Below are 16,142 nucleotides of genomic sequence, written 5' to 3' on the forward strand. Positions count from 1 at the left end.
TCTAAGGGGGAAGGAAGTGTTGTGTCCCCTTATTGCTTTTGTGTGTGTGCGCCCCCGCGTCCTCCTCCTAACGACAGTTCGCATCCTCCTCCTAACGACCACTCAATCCTCCTCCTAACGACCGCTTGCCCTTCGTCGCACGCTGTCGCCGGATGCCCCCCCCACGGTGCGCCCCCGCACCCTCCTCCTGTTCTGGGAAGCCACTCCCCCCCGTGGACGCTTCTCCACTCCCCCCTTTCTTCGGGCGGCCAGTTCGGCTCCTGCCTCGGTCGACGCTGGTCGCACCCTCATCGGCTTTAAATAAACGAAGTCTTAAAGTACCGTGTGCGTCTTTCGCTGCATTCAACACAGCGACCGGACACGACAATAAGTAAATAAATAAATGGCTTGTTTGTGTCAGCCAGTGTGTCGTTCCTTTGTTTCCCTCAGAGCAAGGCCCGCCGTGGTCGGTGTGCGCTCGGTAGCGCGCGCTATCATGGGGTGGGGCTTCGTAGTTTTTAACTGTGAAAGCCGCGGTTAAGCGGGCAAAACGGATGCATACCCCTATTACAACCCCGCAGGATTCTCCAAAATGAGTTAGCACTCTAATAATTATATATCAAGAAATTTTTCCCAGTGGGACTGCTTTAACATGTGCCAATTTAAAATCAAATGTCCAGAAATATCGTAGCACAACAATTCGTTGAACAAGCTGACAAATGAATGTAAACCGGTGGAGAGGAATATACCTTGTGAATTTTTGGAGGATTAACATATAACTCTTTAACGAAATTCTTAAGATTACGGTTTGTCCTGTTTCTCCACATAGCAGAGCATTTAAAGAAACAACACAGGCCAAATCTAAGCAAAGAAAAGCCTAAAGGCTGGGCTATTAAACGGGAACTGCATAGGCTTTAGAAATCAACTAGCTTAAGAGGGTCGAATGTGCGAAACTTGCAGGGAAAGCATGCGAAGTCGTTTTAGGCTAGCACTTGAAATAGTGAAGTAATCGCCGATTAAAATCCGGACGCCCTTAAAGCTTCTCCACAGCGCACAACGCCAAGTGGAGGGCGCATGATGACGTCATCGAAGGTATCGGTACATTTCCAACGCACAAACGCCTGCTTTGAAGGAAAAAACCAACGCCACCGAAGGCAAACCGCGCCTAGAGTTGTTTGGCAGTGTCTAACGAGTCAGGGTAGGGTGTGGCTGACGACAGCGGTAATTTAAAATCATACTGTTACGTCCTTTATTGCTGGTGGCAGGGTACAGACTGGCGGGAAAGCCGCCAACACGTGACACATGGTAGCTCAGGGTTGCTTGGCCCTAAAGATTGTCCCGCTATAACACTCCTCCCCCCTACGTCACGAAGTCCTTCAGATACGCAGGGCGGCTGCGTTGGCGCTGTGGTCGCTGGACTTGAAGGGAAGCACTCGCTTCACGGTCCTCACCACAGGAAGCAGATTCGGTACTGGGCGCTGCAGCCTCCTCCAGTCTTTCTCCTTGGTCCCGTCTTCCAGGGTCCTCTAGGCTTGAAGGAATGCCAAGCCCGGAACACCCTGCCGGGGAAGCAACCAGCGGTTCCTCCTCTTCACACATCCCAGAAGCGAAACTGTCCAATGCGTAGCTGGCAGAACGACTTCTGAGTTGGTCAACATGACGTCTCCATCGACGACCGTCCTTGGTGACGACCAAGTACGACACTGGTCCTGTGACAGCATCCACAATGCCCGGCAACCACTTGGGCCCATAGAGATAGTTGCGCACAAACACTCGATCCCCCACATCAAACAGTCGCACTGCCTGGCTACGGCGCTGCATCACCTGCTCTTGTTTCTGCTGCACACTGGACTGCAGGTCAGGATGCAGACGCTCTAACACAGTTGAAAGTTTCCTGCCCATTAGCAATTCGGCCGGGCTCTTGCCTGTTGTAGCATGAGGCAGGATATGCTGGGTCATTAAAAACCTAGCCAGACGTGTGTCGATATCGCCTCCAACCATTCGCTTGAGTACTCCCTTGGTTTCGCGCACCATGCGTTCTGCTTGACCATTCGAAGAAGGGTGATATGGGGCAACGGTCACATGTCGGATTTGATTCCGGCACATGAAGTCTCTGAACTCCTCCGAACAAAAGGCAGTGCCATTATCAGAAACAACAGTTTCTGGAATGCCATGGGTAGCAAAAAGGAAACGAAGCTTCGCACAAACTGTAGCTGTCGACATGGAATTCATCCGGCACACTTCCAACCACTTTGAGTGAGAGTCCACCACAATGAGGAAAACTTTGCCTTGGAAGGGCCCAGCAAAATCGATGTGTAGTCTTGTCCAAGGACGCTTGGTGAATTCCCAAGGGTGAATTTTTGCAGCTGCTGGCGCAGACCTGGATTCCTGACAACGTGCACAGTCTCTCACCTTCTGCTCAACATCTCTGTCGATTCCTGGCCACCACACGGCTCCTCTGGCAAGCCCCTTCATCTTGACAATTCCTGGATGAGCTGTGTGAAGAATGTCCATGACATACGGTCGAGCTGGCTCTGGAATGACCACACGACTGCCCCACAGCAAACAACCTTGGTACACCGACAGTTCATGCTTGCGGCTCACAAACGCTGCAAACTCTTCTGGCAGCTTACCCTCTGGCCACCCATGCTGCACCCAATTGTAGACTCTAGCCAACAGCTTATCCCTTGACGTGAATCTTGCCACCTTCCTAGAGTTCCATGCTACTTCCGGCGCCATTTCCAGCATCCCTACTTCCCAAAGACGCTGCTCCTCTTCCTCTGCCCTACTGGCTCTCAGTGGTAAACGACTGAATGCATCAGCATTGGAAAGCTTCTCCGCTGGTTGATACTCAATTTCATAGTCATAAGCCGATAACATGAGGGTCCAACGCAGCATCCGTGGTGATAGCACCTGGGGAATGGGCTTGGCATGGTGCAACAGTCCTAAGAGGGGTTTGTGGTCTGTCACAATTTTGAAATGTCTCCCATATAGAAACTGATGATACTTCTTTATGCCAAAGCCGATGGCGAGCGCTTCTCGGTCTGTCTGGGCATAATTCCGTTCTGCCGCACTCATAGTTCTCGACGCATATGCAACCGGTCTCTCGCTGCCATCTTCGCACACATGACTCAACACAGCACCCAGTCCGTACGGGGATGCGTCACAGGCCAGCACTAGGGGTTTGTTGACATCATAGTGCACCAGAACATGTGATGACTGTAGCAGATCTTTCGCCTGGCGAAATGCTTCCGCCTCAGCTTCCATCCAACGCCACTCGCGACCCTTGTCCAACAGCCGGTACAGTGGCTCCAAGGCATGAGCTGCTCCTTTAAGAAACTTGTTGTAAAAGTTCAGAGCTCCTAAAAAGGCTTGAAGTTCCTTTTTGCATGTCGGCTCTGGGGCCTTGTGAATAGCACGCACCTTGTCTTCTGTCGGCTGCACACCTGCAGAGTTCACACGGAATCCCAAGTAACACACTTCCTCAACACCAAATTGACATTTGTCAAACTTTAGTCGCAGACCGTCTTCATGAATTCTTTTGAGCACTTCTTGTAAACGAGCATTGTGCTGCACCTCATCCTTTCCACCGATCAAGATGTCATCCAAGAACACAAGAACACCATCAATTCCATGCAACAGTTCTTCCATGTACCTCTGAAAGATAGCCACTGCCACTGCCACGCCAAATTGAAGACGGGTTACGCGGAACAGTCCCCGATGTGTTGTAACCGTCAACAAGTCAGCTGTTTCTTCATCAACAGTCTTCTGTTGATACGCCTGTCCGAGGTCTAGCCTTGAAAACTTCGAGCAACCTGCCAGCCTGGCAAACAGCTGCTCCGGTGTCGGCAGGGGATACGTCTCCCACTGCACTACACGATTGACTGTGCTCTTGTAGTCCCCACAGATCCTTATCGATACATCTTTTTTGACAACTGGAACGACAGGTGTTGCCCACTTCGAGTGCCGCACAGGCTGGAAAATGCCTTGGCTCACCAACTTGTCCAGTGCTTCGTCCACCTTCGGTCTCAATGCAAACGGTACTTGTCGTGGCTTCAGAAATCGCGGCGGAGCTGCCGGGTTCACCTCTATGCGTACAGGAGGCCCTTTACTTGTCCCAAGTCCAGGCTCAAAGACTGAAGAATACTTCTTGAGCAAGGCTGTTGTTCCCCTACTGCCAGTTCGACTCGGCTCGTACACACTGTGAACACCACTCAGACTTATTCCCAAAGACTTGAACCAGTCCCGACCGAGAAGTCCGATACTAGCACCCTTAACCACCACCAATCGCAGGCGATGTTCCTGCCCCTTGAATTCCACCTTCACGGTCAGTTCACCCAACACTCGTAGTTCCTTGTTATTGTAAGCTCGGAGATGAAGAGTACTTGGGCGCAACGCCCTTTTCGATATTAGCAGCTTCTGCATAGTCCGGTCGTTGATGACTGAACACACTGCACCAGAGTCCACCTCCATCTCTAGGGGACTTCCGTTGACGCGCACTTCCACTCTCACGGCTGGCTCTTCACCAGACAGCACGAACACGTCGTAAACGTCCGACGCAGCATTCTTGTGACGGCCTCCACTGGCCCGTTTTTTGTTCTGAGAGTTGGGTTCAGCCGAAGCGCGAGCTGCCGCCTTCCTCCTGCATGCTCTCACTATGTGCCCTCGTTGCTTGCAGAAGTGGCACTGCATATTCATGAATGGGCAACTGCTTGGCGAATGCGCACCCTTGCAGCGGAAACATACGCTTGTGCTTCCAGGCGAACCAGCCTGCTTATGGGTACCCTCCTTGGCTGTCACTGGCGCAGAGACCTTCGCAACACACGGGTCGAAACGCTGCCCGCTCACGCTGCCAACTTCACACGATGCGGCACTGCCGCGAATTTGCTCGGTCTGTCGCTGCGCAGATTCCATTGCAATGGCTTTCTCCCGAGCTGTAGCAAACGTAAGCTCCGGCTCCGCCAGCAACCGACGCTGAAGGGTCTCGCTTCGCACCCCGCACACTAGCCGGTCGCGCAACATGTCATCGAGCGACGCACCGAAATCGCAGTGTTCCGAGAGACGTCGCAATTCTGCGATGTAGTCGGCAATTGACTCACCGGGCTGCTGTTGACGTGTGCCAAACTTGAAACGCTGTACTGTCACCGACGGTCGCGGCGAGAAGTGGTTTGAGAGACGCCTGACGATCTCATCGTAGGCCACGGCCGACGGCGCATCCGGAGAACAAAGGGAGCGAACGATGGCATACGTTGCTGGGCCGCAAACGCTGCAGAGCGTTGCTCGCTTCTTCTCGTTACCGTCGATGTCGTTTGCTTGAAAGAAAAATTCGAGGCGCTCCAAATACAAGGGCCAAGACGCCGCCTCTGTTGGAACGAATTCCCCAATCGTGCCCAGCGCAGTTGCCATTTTTACCTCGTCGCCAATTATATGTTACGTCCTTTATTGCTGGTGGCAGGGTACAGACTGGCGGGAAAGCCGCCAACACGTGACACATGGTAGCTCAGGGTTGCTTGGCCCTAAAGATTGTCCCGCTATAACACATACCTTCCATGACGTCATGCTGAATTTCTCTGCACTCCTTCGGTGCATTGATGAGAAGCCCAAAATTCAATCGTCGATCACGCAACCATGTTAAATGCTAGTGCAAAAAACACTTCGCATGCTTTATCTACAGCCTATATAGATTTGAATCTTTGAATATCGCGAAATTCTCAAAAAAGTGCTGCAGTTCCCCTTTAAAAGTCTGATGCCAAATTGCAGGTAATCCCTCATTGTCTATATATACATATATATATATATATATATATATATATATATATATATATATATATATATATATATATATATATATATATTTTCCAAAATACTGCAGGCCTATGTGGCCCAGGCCTATATATATATATATATATATATATATATCTGTACGAAGGTATTCTGCAGAAGGAACATAGGTAATGGGGTAGCAAGAACATGAGGCGGATCTGAAACTATGCCAAAAAAAATCAGATCCGTTATTCGGGACCAGTCTGTGTGGATTTTTAAAGCAGAGCAGCTTAGTTTTATGGGTGTTAATTTCAATTAAATTATATAATCTCAAATATGTTAGCCTAACAAAGTCCTGGTCTCCGTTGTCGTCATTATACGACAGATCAAATCTTTATTTAGATCATCCAGATGTTAGGGGCGCAGACAAAAAGCTCTCACTGGAGCTTGATTGCGCGCCTGCGCCCCCGTACAAGGTTTCATGGTTTGTTTTATTGCATATATTGGCAGCAACTAGCAAAACAATTGCGTTTGAGGAAAAATAAGCGAGACACAACTGACTCAGAAAAAATAGATAAACAAGAGATAAAAACAGACAAAAACAGCAAAAGAAATAAGTTGCAAAAATACTGGTTTGTAAGACTAACACAAAGCATTTAGCAATAATGGTAAGTGGTAGCTGAGCATTTGACGTCCATAGTTAGTACGTATTTGGGGAATGAACCATTTATCGCGGTTTCTTATGGCATGAGTGTGTTCTCTAGGTGTTAGTTGAGACAAGGTTTCAAGAAAATTACGGTATGTATTACTTCTCCTATATCGTTTTATTAAGTTGACATTATATAGATCGTGTATTGGAGTTATGTGGAAGGCATTAAAAAGGGGTTTTGTCGTAACGTCGCGGGGGATGCTTGCAATGCTTCTTATGGCTCGTTTTTGGATTACATGTAACCTGTTTAAGTTTGAGAGTGTGGTAGTTCCCCATACCGTGAAACAGTAGTTTAAAACGGAAGCAAACATGGAATTATAAAGAATTAGTTTCACTTTTTGTGGCAGAAAATAGCGCAGTTTACTTAACACACCAGTTATTTTTGACAGCTTGTCCGCTGTTTTATCGACATGTGTTGACCACGATAAATGCTTCTCAAAATATACTCCAAGGCTTTTTACGACAGGGACAACTTCTAAAGGCACAGACCCAATCCGAAGTGAAATGTCGCTATCGCATACTGTTTTGTTTCTTGGCCTGAAAAGCACGACTTTTGTTTTATTTATGTTTATAGATAGTGAGTTTACGATCGACCAATGATTTAAAAGATGTAAACACGTGTTTGCTTGTTCAGTCAGATTATGTATATTGCTAGAGGTGAAAAATAAACTCGTATCATCAGCATATATTATAAATGTTGGGCGTGGGTCAATGAGAACGATGTCATTAATGTAGATGTTAAAAAGTAGAGGCCCCAATATGCTTCATTTCATTTCATTTCATTTATTTGTCCCTTAAAGGCCCGAAGGCATTACATAAGGGGGGGCGTACATACAGGTTGGAGGGTAGTGGCGGGACGCCTGCTAAAACTGATTTCGGGTCGGATAATTTATTGTTAATTACTACTTGTTGTACTCGCGCTGATAAATAAGAGTGCAATATGTCATGAAAAACGCCACGGAAACCATAGAACTCAATCTTAGCAAGCATTGTCTGATGATTAATGGAATCAAATGCCTTTGAGTAATCTACAAATACACCAAGGGTTAATTCGTGCTGTTCGAAAGATTGCAGGATTAGTTCCTTTTGAGTTAAAAGCGCTGTATCTGTGGAATGGCCACTTCTAAACCCATGTTGATGAGGTGTCAATAAGTTATGTTTGATACAAAAGCTAGTGATCCTTTTGTACAGCAGTTTCTCTAGGCATTTTGAAAAAATGGAGAGGATTGATATGGGACGATAGTTCGACAAGTTATTTTTCTCGCCACCTTTAAAAACTACTGTCACCCTAGCAACTTGCATGGCTTGTGGGAAAACTCCCTGCAGAAAGCATAGATTAAATATATGCTCTAAAACAGGGCTAATTAGATCCATGGTATGTTTAATAGGTTGAATTTTTAGACCATTTACGTCCCTTGTACTACTCGTTCGGAGAGCAAGAAAACAGCTTTCAATTTCACTGCGATCCGTTGGTGATAAAAATGCACTACTGTGATTTCTAGATTTGAGAGAGCTTAGGGAATCAGGATTATGTACACTGTTAACTAAAGACACGAAGTAATTATTAAAAGTATCTGCTAGTTCTTTTCCCGAAAGTTTCTGATTTCGGACTAAGATTTCTAGCTCGACGGGTTCCTGTTCTGTACGGTTTAGAACTTTATTTATTCCTTTCCACATGAGGTCGCTTCGGTTTTGTACATTACCAGTAAATAAGATAGGCTTACATCTCCCTGTCATCGCCTAACAAAGTCGTGCTCTCACTGGAATTGGTCAGCAAAGTTCTCTCCTCAGTAAAACCGTGAACCACGCACTGCAAGCACAGCGCACCCGCCGCGGTGGCTCAGTGGTTACAACGCTCGGCTACTAAGCCAGAGTACCCAGGTTCGAACCCGAACGCAAAAGGCACCCACGTGCTGAGTGATGTGAGTGCAGCGTAAATATCCCCCGGTGGTCATAATTATTCCGGAGTCCTCCACTACGGCACCTTTTCGTTCTTCCTTCTTTCACCCTCACTTTCCTCCCTTCCCTCGCGGCGCGGTTGAGGCATCCACCCTTCAGTCAGTGAAACAGTTACTGCGTCATTTCCTTTCCTAAAAAGCACTTTTCAAGTTCAGCGCTGGCGCACTCACTTATCACACCAGGGACCCAAGAAGATGGAGAGCAGAGCGGCGGGCGTCAGCTGCACGAGCAGGATGAAGAGGGAGTAGTTGTTGGCCACACGCTCGATGGCGTTCTTGGTGTCCGAGAAGTTGCTGAAGTTGGCGCACAGCTCCGGCTCGAGGCCCAGCTGGTAGAGGCACGTCTTGGTAAGCAGCAGGTCCTGCGCATGCGCGAAGAAGCCAAAGAAGTAAGCATGCGCAGGTGATTACCATGAGTATAAAATTATGTCTTTCCTTTTCTGTCGTCCTTGTCCTTTTGAGCGCTTTCACTGTCAAGATGGAAAACCAACTCGCCCACTTAATTCCATTTCTCAAAGAAGTAGCTTGAGCATTTTCACCTGAACAGAGCCCATTTGAGTTTGCGGAACTTGTACCCATTTTCTCCTTTCCTCCCATCAACCCCAGGTGGTCGGAATTTCTGGAGCCCTTCACTACGGCGTCCCTCATAGCCTCAGTCGCTTTGGGACGTTAAACCCCAATAAACCAACCAAACCATAGAGAAAAGAAAAAAAATTAGGCGTGGTTTAGCTCTGGCTAAGCCTGGTCAGTCGCTTTAGCTGCGACGCTTTTCGAGTCGTGCAGCGCCTTCTTCTGCTGTCTACCGAGCGCGTTGTCTCTTTCTAGCTTGGTCCTGTCGCCGCTGCTTCTCTAGCGCTCCCCTTAACGACAAGATTCCACCGAGGCAAAGCGCGCATACACCCCCGCGAAGAGCCACCTCCTCAGCCTCTAACTCGGCGGAGAGCACGCATCTGGCAGGAGCGAGCGACTACGCGCGCGGCAGCGGCACGACGCCGACGACGGCGACGCCACCTGGCGGAGCTCGGCTGAAATGGTTGCTAGGCAACGGCTGTTCAAGGCCATTCGTGCCTACCGGCCACCGGCTACGCGACGAGGCGAAAACCTGGCGTAGTGTTGCTAACGCAACAAAACGTACAGCCCAGTGATAAGAATGGTGGCCTGCATTTTGTTTGCACGGAATTAAAGCATCGCGGCAGCAATACGTCATGAGTATAATCAGGGCATTCAATGATGTGTGTAAATAAAATAAAATTTTCAAATCCTTGAAAGTGGATGCGTGGTCACAGACGTTCTCACTGCCCGTGCAGTTCACAACAGATCGTTTCCTTGGGCCGTCGTTTGTTTCAAATAAATCAAGTAGAAGTTTTTATTTTAATTCACTTAGGCCGAGGTTTGTCGTGCTCTCACGTCATCAAAAACAGCGCGAGAAAGACAGGACGAACAAAGGATACTAAGAAAATGGAAGGACGCCCGTCCTCTCACTAAGTGCCTCTTGAGCGTCCTGTATTTCTCGAGCTGTTCTTGTATTATCTTTATTTCAACATCGCAGGAAACAACAGGTTTTGTTACTTTGTGTGTGTTGTTCCCTTGTCTAGAACCTAGCGCTCCCCAGTCTCAGTATGCAGGAAACAACAAACTTTGGCCGCGCATTCTTAGAAAAGAAATAGTTGGCATGCGCTCCACAAGAGTATCGCAGCCCCTCAGAAAACCGTCGTGGAACGAAAAGATAGAGGCCAAGCATGGAAATGCCCTCAGCATGCATGGCCGCCTCCTCCTTTAGAACACATCTGGACAAAGTGGGGAGATGCACGTCAGTAAGATCACCACTGAATCAGAGCATAAACTGATGCACAAACTATACAATAGCCAACGCAGTAATCCGACGCCAACTCGTGGACGACCACTTGGCACCGAACGGCGCTCTCTAGGACGAGCTACCACGCGATGTCACGGGAGCTTCAGCTCAAGGGGGTTAGGGAGCTGCGGTTGTTTTGTTTCGTTTCACTGCCTTTACAGCCTTTTAGGTGCGGTAATGGCGTCGGAGTCCTTGCGCTGTTTACGGAGCACTCAACTGCTGTCGCCTTAGTTGTCCGTTGGCGCAGTGTGCCTTCGCCTGTAACTCTATAGTTGATGCGCACTGGCCAATGAATGTGGTCAATATCTGCGGTCCGCTCTATGAGAACTTACTGTATGGGGTAAGGTATATGAAGGAAGCGAACAGTCACTGAAACCAAGGACCATAGGGATTTGTGGTACTGATCAGTGAGAGATTATTAGCTCAAATATTTTACCATCATCCTCATCGTCAGCCTGACTACACCCACTGCAGGGCAAAGGCCTCTCCCATGTCTCTCCAATTAACCCTGTCCTTTGTCAGTTGCCACCACTGTATCCCTGCAAACTTCTGAATCTCATTCACCCACCTAACTTTCTGCCGCCCCCTGCTACGCTTGCCTTCTCTTGGAATCCACTCCGTTACCCCTAAGGACCAGCGGTTATCTTGCCTTCGCATTACATGCCCTGCCCAAGCCCATTTCTTCCTCTTGATTTCAACTAAGATGTCATTAACCCGCGTTTGTTCCCTCACCCACTCCTCCCTCTTCCGATCTCTTAGCGTTACACCTATCATTTTCCTTTCTATAGCTCGCTGCGTTGTTCTTAAGCTGAACCCTCTTTGTTAGTCTCCACGTTTCTGCCCCATAGGTGAGTACCGGTAGGATACAGCTGTTGTATACTTTTCTCTTCAGGGATATTGGTAAGCTACCATTAATGATCTGAGAGAACCTGCCATATGCGCTCCACCCCATTCTTATTCTTCTAGTTATTTCCCTCTCATGATCCGGATCTGCGGTCACTACCTGCCCTAAGTAGACATATTCTCTTACTACTTCCAGCACCTCGCTACCAATTGCGAACTGCTGTTCCCTTGTTAGGCTGTTGAACATTACTTTGGTTTTCTGCATGTTAATTCTTAGCCCCACAGTTCTCCTCTGCCTGTCTAACTGATTGATCATGCTTTGCAGTTCTTGTCCTGTGTGGCTTACCAAGGCAATGTCATCAGCGAATCGAAAATTACTCAAGTATTCTCCATTAACTCTTATCCCCAACTGTTCCCATTCCAGTCCCCGGAATACCTCCTGTAAGCAGGCACTGAAGAGCATTTACGAGATCGTGTCTCCCTGCCTGACACCTTTCCGTATTGGAATTTTACTGCTGACTTTACGGAGAACTATAGTAGCTGTGCAATCGTTATAAATATCTTCCAATATTTTCACATAACACTTTTCCACACCCTGACTCCGCAATGCCTGCATGACAGCTGAGGTTTCCACTGAGTCAAATGCTTTCTCGTAATCAATGAAGGCTATATATAGGGGTTGGTTATATTCTGCGCATTTCTCTATCACCTGATTGATAGTGTGAATGTGGTCTATTGTCGAGTATCCTTTACGAAAGCCTGCCTGATCATTTGGTTGACTAAAGTCCAAGGTTGTCCTGACTATATTAACGATTACCATAGTAAATACCTTGTAGGCATATATTTTATCGTTGAAAGGCAATTCATTAGAAACCAGTAGAAAAAACAACCGCATGCAGCTGGTCTGATCCGAGCACACGACCTCCGAATTTCAAGTCCGGTGATCAGCCAACTGAGCTACACGGCGGCGTCTGTCCAATCATCATGCTTTCGGGGGCATTTATGTTGAACCTAACCTCGACAGTAAAGCACCTCTATCTTACCCGCCGCGGTGGCTCAGTGTTCATGGTGCTCGGCTAGTGAGCCGAAGTACCCGGGTTCGAACCTGACTGCCGCAGCCGCGTTCCGATGGAGTCTAAACGCAAAAGGCACCCGTGTACCATGCGATTAAGTGCACGTTAAAGATCCCCAGGTGGTCGGAATTATTCCGGAGCCCTTCACAAAGACACCTCTTTCTTCCTTTCTGAAAGCAAAAAACTAAAGTAGTGTTTCAGAGCGCAGCCCTATGGCGCCCGTTCCTGCGTTTCGCGGCGTCGCCGTTGTCCCTCGTAACCAGCTCCGCAGCCGGCTAGCTGCGCTGCTCTAGCTGCGCTCGCTCCTGGCGCCAACTCCCATACGCCCAAGGCGAAACGCATAGCCGCCGCCGTTGCGCACTGGCATTGGCTGTGAGGCGCGGGAACGCACCCCGTGATGTATCCGCCATGTGTCAAAAAGGAGTCAAACGTGTTTTCCTTCTTTGTTTTTTCGCCCGGTCGCCATTTGCTCACCTCGTGCGCTTTCTGCATCTGCGCTGCCCGCGCTGTTTCACGTACTGTTGTAAAAAATGCGAAATAAATTGAATTAAATTGAATTGTATTCGGGTGCACAAAATGCCCCGCTGCTGTGCGTGTCGGTGCACGCTTTCGGTTTTTCGCCTTCCTTATGGCAAACGAGACGACCCCAGCAAATAGCATTGGCCGCACGTCATCGGTACAAAAGACGTTGTTGTAAGGAGCAGGACTCCTTTGTCCGACATATGCTGTAATTCTTAATGTTTCTGCGCTTATACGAATGACTTTATGTAATGTGACGAGCTCGCTATTTCATTTGTCCCAACGTCTTATTTTTTTTATTTTTTTTTGGAGACAATAACGTTTTACTTAGCGGCGGGTCGGGAACCGAAGACTTAAAGTGAAGTCCACTGAAATACACGCTTTTACATTTTAAGGCGAAAGCCTTTAATGCCTCATACTGTCGTTACCAAGGAATGTTAGCAAGTGTGTCGTCGCTTCTGAGTCACTACTTAAAAAGAACTGTGTCGAGGCTGGGAATTGAACCAGGGCCTATGGCATTTGAAGTGGAGACGCTACCACTCCACCACGAAGGCTGAGGGTTTGAGCGTGAATAAAGGCGCATCTAGTGAATGCATCGGTTTCATAAATAAAATAAAAGAAATAAAAATAAAATAGGTTGGCAGAAATAAAATTAAAAAACAAAACAGAAAATAAAAATGTGAAATAATAAAAAATAAATATAAACAAACAGTGCGCCAGGAAACGCTTTCGCATTGCAGCACTTTAGAGAGCCAAAGTGCCCCCTGAATTTTTTATGTACTACTGATAAGCGAACACTTTAATGCTGCTTTTTGCGTTATTCTTGTACGGCTCCATGTTAACAACACTAACAACCTGAATTCAAGCTCGGAATGTTTCAGAACGCCGGCATGAACACCTACACAATCTTTTTTAGTGTAGTACATAACAGCGAACGCTGAAGCAGGCCTCCCCGTTCAGAAAAATTCAGGGGACACTTTGGCTCTCTAAAGTGCAGCAAGGCGAAAGCGTTTCTGGTGTTTTGTTTGTTTTTTATTCTCCACCTTTCATTTTTTCATTTTATTTTTATTTTTGTTCCTTTTTATTTTTATTTTCGTATTTTTATTTCTTCTATTTTATTTATGAAACCCATGCATTCACTACATGCGCCTTTATTCATGCCCAAACCCTGAGCCTTCGTGGCGGAGTGGTAGCGTTTCCGCCTCAAATGCCAAAGGCCCTAGCTGGTTCGATTCTCAGCACCGACACAGTTTCTAAGTAGTGACGCCGAAACGCGGACATATTTGCCAACACGTCTTGGTCACGGCAGTAAGGCATTAAAGGCTTTCGCCTTAAAACGGAAAACGCGTGGACATCTCCGGCGTTTTTTGCCGACAGCCTCATTCTGTCTTCAATTAGCTGCGGAGCGTGAGAGAGACACGTACGGGCGCGCTGTAAGGCGCTGCACACCTGTGTGATGAGCAGTCGCATGGCGTACGACACGGTGTAGCCGAGCAGGAAGACGCACAGCGTCTGGCTCTTGACCACCGCAGCCCAGACGTCGCTCAGCTGGATGGCGCCAAGCGCCGCGCCGCTGCACGCCAGGCAGCCGGCCGCCGCTGTCGGCACCACCACCGGCGAAGCTGCTTCCCTGTAGACGTCGTCGCCGGACTTGGCGGCGCCCGGCTGCGGCGACAGGACGGGGGCAGCGCTGTTGCAGGAGTAGCCATCCTCGCTGCTCGGGGACACGCTGGCAGCCGAGCGCCGCGCCCCCAGCAACATCGGCGGGCCGTCGGACGAACGGGCTGCGCCGCCTGGTCGGGGCACGTCCGATCACCGACCGCCCGCGACCGCCGCTACCAGCAGCGGTCGGCGCGCCGCCCGTCCGTCGAGCATCGTTGAGGAACAGCCTTGTGGGGGGAGAAGAGATCGGAAGGCGACATGCGCTCCAGGAACCCAAGTTTAACGCTTCTAACAGTAAGCCCACGAATGTGCCGCAGAAAACAAGAAATGCTCCGGCAAAAGTTCTACTGATCGGCTTCACAGAATGAGACGGGTTAATGCTTCAACTGCCGAACAAATTCTACACGCGTAGTTATCATCAATCAAGATGTGCATGAGATTACAAGGTCACGTGGCGGAATGGGAACTGCAAAGATACCTACACAGCAAATCATGATGAAGATAATCCTTGTAATCGATGATCATTCCAGAAGAAGTCACAGCGGAAGTGCAAATTATGCAGGACCAATGTATAAATGACAGCAGCAAGAATCAGCTGTCCCGAGGGCTTTCCACGACACCCGGAAAAGGCGATTTTGGGAATTTTAGGAGAGTGTGAGAAATCTCTAAGCATGAAATCTTTCTAGTTCTACGGGCCAGTGATGGCATTGGCCTCCTACAGCGCAGTGTTAAATGCAGCGGAGGCCTTCGGCCTCTTTGTTACGAGGTTTAAAGGTGAACACAGAGTGGGAAGCGGGAAGGACCTGTTATCGCCCTCCCCTGGTCCAGAAGTGGACACTGCGCTCCTTTCTAGGTCTTCTGTGAGTGCTGAATATAATGGAGGAGCAAGCTCGCGGTTCAAGTTTTCTCGATACAGAGACTTCGTACGCGCAGCGATTGGGGAACGGGAACTAGGCACTGGAATCAAAGGCTCGGTTCGCAGGAGAAAACTAGGAGGACATTCGTTGAAAATCTGAAGGCAGGAATACCGACCGCTAATGAATAATTTGAAGTTTGACGCCACGGATACCCCCCGGCAGCCTTGTTCACACGGGTGTCCATTGTCAAAGAGGCTCGCTTGTGGGATCCGAAACGTCAAGCTATCTATTCTCTTCGGACTTCATAGTTATGGCCCGTGAGGAAAAACGCACATGTACACCCAGCCATTTCTTTAACAGTATGGCGTTATCGGAGTGTTAAACAAACGGATGTACAACCCTCTGTGACGTAAGGGAGTGGAAAAACACGCTGAAAACAGCACGCACTATTCGTGCATTTATGTATTCTGGCCTGTGCGGCCGTTCGTCCAACGTTCAGGTGATCCGGTTAAAACAAATTAGCGGATGTACAAATGCGCAGGGTGTCCGACCAGTCTGTATTCACTTGGGATGATGATGGCGCGCCAGAACTTGAAATATGTAATCACTAGAGGCCGGATTTTTAGGCACTAAAAATCACGTTTTAGACGCCATAAATAGGCGGCTAAAATTCTATTTTAGGCACCTAACGAAGAAATATAGGCACTATAAACTTTATCAAAAGTGCACATAGTTCCGAACTTCAGCGCGCAATATCTGCCGTAAAATAAAAGAAAAACACAACAAGAATGATTTGGGACCTTAAGCAAGGTGCGAACATTAGAAGCCGTTTTTTTTAAGGCTGTCATGCAACTTTTCGCACAATACACATGCTTCAGCAGTGCAAAATGGACAGTTACCAACCATTTTAAAACACTTCGGTAT

The 16,142-nt window shown here is 48.3% G+C and overlaps 1 protein-coding gene across 2 annotated transcripts in view; it reads right to left on the reverse strand.

Moving 5' to 3' along the window:
* LOC149367320 (proton-coupled folate transporter-like) overlaps nucleotides 1-14,460 on the reverse strand; it is a 101,564-nt gene extending 87,104 nt beyond the window's left edge. The window contains exons 1-2 of one of the 2 annotated variants that reach the window (XM_089567092.1): nucleotides 14,149-14,460; nucleotides 8,581-8,771 (exon numbers count right to left, since the gene is read on the reverse strand). In XM_089567092.1, the coding sequence (XP_089423218.1) occupies nucleotides 8,581-8,771; nucleotides 14,149-14,460 (503 nt within the window). The remainder of the gene's footprint in view (nucleotides 1-8,580; nucleotides 8,772-14,148) is intronic. The other variant, XM_089567101.1, reaches the window with a different exon arrangement.
* Between the last annotated feature and the right edge of the window lie 1,682 nt (nucleotides 14,461-16,142).

Source organism: Amblyomma mixtum, chromosome 1 (assembly GCF_055824585.1).
Source record: "Amblyomma mixtum isolate Tamu chromosome 1, ASM5582458v1, whole genome shotgun sequence".
Lineage (NCBI taxonomy): Eukaryota > Metazoa > Arthropoda > Arachnida > Ixodida > Ixodidae > Amblyomma > Amblyomma mixtum.